Raw genomic sequence first — 6,449 nt, forward strand, 5'->3', positions numbered from 1 at the left:
CTCCTTCTTGGTATTCATGTCTCCTCTCACCTTCCCTCATCCCCACACTAATCTTTCACTATCCATTGCTTCCGCCATGTTTATTCCATTGTATTGGCGCAGTTTTGCAGCCGTTTAGAATTTGCCGCGGCCTCACCCCTCACCATGTTGGTGTCATATTGAAGCCAATGCATTATCGTTTTGATTTTGTCTTTCTTAACTTCTTCTAAAGGTAGTTTTTTGTTGTATTCAGGACTGATTGGTGAAGTTATTTTAGGACAAGTAAACAACAACCGCATCGCTTCAAGAGGAATATTGCAGAATTTCCCACGGTCTCTTGTTTTCCGAATTATTCATTGGCAAAGACAAAACCTACATTTGTATTCGTCCCGCTCACTGCCTAACTACCGTAGGCTTCTCGTAATTTCTTTTAGTTTGAGCGTCCCTCTTCCGCGGCCCTACCTTCTTGGCAAAAGGCGATGGCGTAGTCCATGACCCAACTGACCAGGGCCATGAGCAGCCCCAGCAGGATGAGGAAGATCCAGTCCTCGCCCACCCGTGAGATCAGGAACTTCTGGCAGCGAGACGCACACACTGAGGACAAACAGAGAGAGAGAGAGAGAGAGAGAGAGAGAGAGAGACATTAGCGAAAAGACCACCATGCCAATTTCTGGATTTAAGACGGAGAGATAATACTGATCAGCCAGAACATTAGAACTACTGACAGGTGAATTGAATAACATGGTTCATCTCGTTCCAGTGGCACCTGTCACTGTGGGATATATTAGGGGTGGGATATATTAGGCAGCAAGTGAACAGTCAGTTCTTGAAGTTGATGTGTTGGAAACAGGAAAAATGGGCAAGCGTTAGGATCTGAGCCACTTTGACAAGGACCAAATTGTGATGGCTTAGACGACTGGGTCAGAGCATCTCCAAAGCAGCAGGTCTTGTGGGGTGTTCCCGGTATGCAGTCGTTAGTACCTACCAAAAGTGGTCCGAGGAAGGACAACCGGTGAACCGGCGACAGGGTCATGTGGAGCCAAAGCTAGCCCATCCCGTCCGATCCCATAGAAGAGCTACTGTAGCACAAATTGGTGGAAAAGTTAATGCTGCTATGATAGAAAGGTGTCAGAACGCACAGTGCATTGCAGCTTGCTGTGTATGGGGCTGCGTAGCCACAGACCGGTCAGAGTGTCCATGCTGACCCCTGTCCACCGCATATGAATGTCAGAAGTGGAATATGGAGCAGTGGAAGAAGGTTGCCTGGTCCGATGTTTTCTTCTACATCATGTGGCCGAGGTTAGGGTCCGATCCGATCAGGCATGAGTGGGATTGTAACAATATATCTATGTGATCACATAAACATATATGCACACACATAATAAAGAACACAACCTCATATATCCTTCAGTCACATATCTTTATTTTCCCATGGTTTTCCAAACCGTCCAAATGGGAGTATAGTCTGTATGCTAACGTCTTTTTGGCCCCCCCAGAGCAAGAACAACACCTCACTATCCTTGGTGTGTCAAGAGTTTACCATATCTTGAACGCGTATAAATCTGTGACGCCAAACTGACCATATATTTTCTGACTCCCTGAAAATAAACTCAATAAACTCGCCTCAAAGAGCTGCTCGAGAGCACATCTCTGACTCGACCCTTGTACAGGTAAAAACCAGCATCTGTCTGCCTCTTTATTTAAAACCGGCGACTGACAGGCTGCAGATTAAAGCGACCCTTTGATTTCTGTAACAGGATGTTGTGGAACAACAAGCCCGATCCGTGGGTACCCCACCTCGTAACCTCCAGGTCTTAAAGGATCTGCTGCTAACCTCTTGGTGCCAGATACCACAGGACACCTTCAGAGGTCTTGTGGGGTCCATGCCTCCACGGCTCAGAGCTGTTTTGGTGGCGAGAGAGGGAGCTACATAATATTAGTGGTTATTAGTGGTGGTTGTAATGTTTGGCTGATCAGTGTTTGCTTGCTGGGGTGAAATGAGAGAATAAAAGGATGATGAAGCAAAGTTGGTTAAGAGGAAACAGAGGGTAAGAGAGGGAGGGTGGTTGGATTAATTTGTTCTGGATTTCATTGAACGCGCAGGCAAAATAAAGCTAGGCCAGGGATATAAATTTACATTCTTACATTAGAATCTTTAACTGTGGGCTAGGTCAGCTAAAAGAAGCATCAACTGGACCAATTTCCTCTGTCTGGTCTGTGGACACTGCCAAAGCCTGGAATTCACTTCAACAACCAGAGTCCATCCCACAAGAGGATAAGAATGTGCTACTAACACATTTGCAGGATCCATATTTCACCTAAAAAAAACGGCTGGATTCCCAATTCGATGAATAGTACTTCATTCTTAAACCGCCTAACTTGGAGCCAAAATAGCCACAACAAAGATTTTCGAGGCAAAAAGCAATTGAGGGATTAAAGCGCAACACAAATAGACAAACAGAAAAGTTAGCAGGCAGACAATCTGGAAGAGTGATTGATCAGACGGGCAGAAGGACCGACAAACAGAGATAAGACAGGCAGACAGTCAGACAAGCAGACAGACAGACAAGCAGACTGACTGAATGACTGAGTGGCTGGAAGACATACAGACAGACAGGGAACGACACACGAGACAGACGTATCATGCTGGATCGGTCGACTGGCAGATGAGCATCAGACAGTTCAGCAGGTGCTGCGCGGCGGAGGATTCGGGTCACGGGCGGATGGTGGCGCTCCCGGGGGGACACGGAGTGGGACTGAATGCACGAAGCTTCCCACCAGTGAGGCCACCTGCTGGATGGCAGCCTGCCCACGCACCACACACACGCATGCAGATGGGACTCCGCAGGACCAACACACTCCGCATGGATGCACACACAAGATGACGCATTACTGGTAGAGATGTTGTGTTTCCCACTTTTCCTCACGGACCTCAACCCTTAGCTGCCTGTTCCTGTTCTCCAGACTGACATGACACATCCCTACATACCCCAACACACACCAACACACCCCCAACATACTCAAACATACCCCAGCACACCCCAACACACCTCAACACACACCAACATACCCCCAACACCCCCCCCCCAACATACTCCTAACATACCCCACACACCCAAACATTCCCCAACACACTTCAACACACCCCAACACACACCAACACACACCTACATACACCGACATACACCAACGTACCCCAATGTACACCCAAAATATACCCCAACACATTCCACCATAGACCAACACACCTCAACACACCTCAACACACCCCAACACACCCCAACACACCCCAACACACACCAACACACACCAACATACACCAACATACACCAACATACACCAACATACACCAACATACACCAACATACACCAACATACACCAACGTACCCCAATGTACACCCGAATATACCCCAATACACCTCAACACACACCAACATACACCAGCATATACAAACACACATCCTGGCTTTGTGTCTGGCACCTAGAAGGCGACGCTTTGCCCAGTACACCTTGGCTGGTGCTCACGCCCGCAGGCCCAGCAGCAGACAGATGTCTTCCCCTGTGCCTGGACGCAATGAAATCAAACTAATTGCCAGACATTTTCCTCACCTTTGCGAGCGCTACATCACGTCGCCTGCTTGGCATAGGCAACAAAACATCTTGGAAAAAACGTGCATTCCTGTGGGGCTGTGCATCCCGTGTATGTCACGTGCCACCAAGTTTGCACTTCAGAACACAACCAAAGAACAAACCGCACAGTGAATTTTTCTCACGACCGGAGAGATCTTTTAGAGGTCGCACATAAAATATTATGCAGAGATTTTTCTCTCCTTTCGGGCTGCACAAGTTATTCCTGTGTGTGCTCAGTGTGTACTTTTTCCTACACCATATCTTGATTGGCTGGTGGAATGAGAGCGACAGGAGCGGCCCTTCCTGTCTTCAGCCCGGTGTGTCACTAAGCACCATGCCACTCAAACTAGGCGGCGTGTCTTGTGGCCAATTTATGCAAATGATGGGTCAAAGACGATTGGCTGCAATTCAAAATATGTCAGGGCTCAAGCAAAATCTGGCCTACTTGTTCTGTACCGTTTTCCTTTGGAGGGGAACTCCTGGGAAAAAAAGATATCTTATACAGAGTTCACATTCTTTCCATTCTTATCGGAATCCAGAACTGACGACACGTTAATGAAACTCCAGTGACGGATTGGCTATCTGGCCATAGGGCAAATGCTATGGGCCGCTCAGAATGGGTAATTGCATGAATATAAAAATAATAATAAAAATTAAAAAATTAACAATTCTTAGGACTGCCCCCTGAAAGTCGACGAGTCTAATCATCGGTCAGAGACCCGCCTTTTGTCAGTCAGTTTGCATTATAATAACAGGAAAAAACAGAAGCTTACAGAAATGCACAGGGATAACACATCAATGAGAAATATATAAATAAGAGGAATCATATATATTTTTATATTCTAGCAGCCCCAGCACTCCAAAGCAGGAAGCGATGCTGCGTTCATGGGAACTTGGAAAACTGTAATTCCTTCGGAAGTGAGGCTGCCTTCACGGGGGGAAGAAAAGAGCGAGTAGTCGAATCTTCATATTGAACAGTCAAATCCGATTTGACTGACAAAATTCTGATTCGCTAACGTTAGTGTTAGTGTGGGCCAGGGAGACAAACAACACGCTGAGGCAAAGAAACAAGAGGAAGAGGCTGAAGAATCAGACTTGGAGACTGGACCCATGACAGAAACACATTATTTTAACTCTCACCATCACTTCTTGACAGAACCTATTTTTCTTATAATGGAAATTAATGATAAAAGCACAATAGTCATAGTGTGTTTAGTATTACATGACTTCCACGGAGCTCTTTTGAGTAGACAATGTCAAACATCAATTTTGATATTTTGATAGCTTAAAGGTGCAGTGTGTAGAATTTAGTGGCATCTTACAGTGAGGTTGCAGAGTTCCAGGTCTCAACCAAATGAATACCCCTCCCCAAGGTGGTGCAACAAGGCAGCCTCCGTGGAAAAGACGGTGGCCGGGAAACTTGCGAAAAACGCGGAAGGCCCTCTCTAGAGCCAGTGTTTGGTTAGTCCGTTATAGGCTACTGCAGAAACATGGCGGTGCAACATGGCGGCCTCCTTGAAGCGTACCCGCCTTCCTATGTAGATAAAAATGGTTAATTCTAATGGGGGAAATCCACCAGACGCGATGGCGCAGAGTACGGGGACGCCGCGGCGTGCTGTAAGTGCACGCTTCCTAATAAGTCCTTGATGCGGCTCCACCAACTTACCTATTTTTGCCTGAGAGGTCTATTTATTTTCAACCGCACACAGTTAGCCAAGCTTTTTCAATAGAAATACAAGATACAAGATAAAAAATACAGAGAAATGTTTTTGTATAGAGCGCAATCAATTCAAATGTCATCCCAGGTTGTTATTTTCTGACTGGACACCTGAACCCCGGGGTAGTTGTAAGGCAGTCAAAGCGGCTTTGACTTTTCACAGAGGTTCCGTCCGCGCTTTCCTTCATTGCGTGTGTCTGGTCTACCCTGCCAAGCATCACAATGTGATCAAACTGCTTGTTAAAAATTGTTTTAATCGCTGTTGTTTTCAATATTCCTCCTCTCTCTATGATGCGTCTGCGAGCCCAAAAAACACGCTGCACGCTCGGTGGACTGTACTTTGATTGGATTGTACACTAATTAAAACATACTTCTGAATATTATATTCCATATATTGTATTCCATTTCTGCCAAGTACGTTCCGTAAATTATACACACTGCACTATTTAAGACTATTTTGATTGATTTTTGCATTTTCTCTCAGGTTGTGCTGTTATGATTCTGTGTCCCAGTGCGTGCGGACATGCGGATTCAAAGAGGCAGGACACCAGTCACTGTCATCCGAAACTTAACGTCCACTTTAAAGTCCACCTTAAAATGAATTTGAGTATCACCAGCTAGAGAATTGAAACTTGGCTTTTAAAAAGGTTATTGCTTGTTCCTTTGTGGCAGTGATCCACTTCCAAAGGCTTTTTGTTGTTTATCATCACTTTCTGCCACAAGTCCAGTGTCCAAGTATGATTCTTCGGCCTATTCCTCTTGTTTGTATGCTAGCACCTTGGATTCACAGGTTACAATGGACTTCAATGGTGACCCAGTTACACAGTGAAAAGAAACAGTAAAAATAAAGTATCAAATCATCCACAGAAACTTCTAAGCCACTCGGGCAGCGTAATCCACTTTCTCCACTGTCCATCCCTGTGCTCAGTATGTTGCAGACCATATTCTTACTAATAAGCTAAATACACTGCTTACTTAGTCCTCATGCACCTCATCCTGTGTTTGAGCCCCAAAAGATAGATTTTAAGTGTCGGTGGGAAATTGTCACAGAGAGGTGTAAATGACAGTGTTCATGGGAAGTTTGATCTCAGTCGTTCCCAAACAGTCTTTTGGTACTTCGCC

At 45.7% G+C, this 6,449-nt stretch overlaps 1 protein-coding gene across 1 annotated transcript in view; it reads right to left on the minus strand.

Moving 5' to 3' along the window:
• clcn2a (chloride channel, voltage-sensitive 2a) overlaps positions 1-6,449 on the minus strand; it is a gene marked incomplete at its 3' end in the record, with an annotated part of 35,572 nt that overhangs the window by 15,652 nt on the left and 13,471 nt on the right. Inside the window, exon 3 of the mRNA XM_080010368.1 lies at positions 442-573. Within this exon, the coding sequence (XP_079866494.1) occupies positions 442-573 (132 nt within the window). The remainder of the gene's footprint in view (positions 1-441; positions 574-6,449) is intronic.

Source organism: Zeus faber (assembly GCF_960531495.2).
Source record: "Zeus faber genome assembly, chromosome: 12".
Taxonomy (NCBI): domain Eukaryota; kingdom Metazoa; phylum Chordata; class Actinopteri; order Zeiformes; family Zeidae; genus Zeus; species Zeus faber.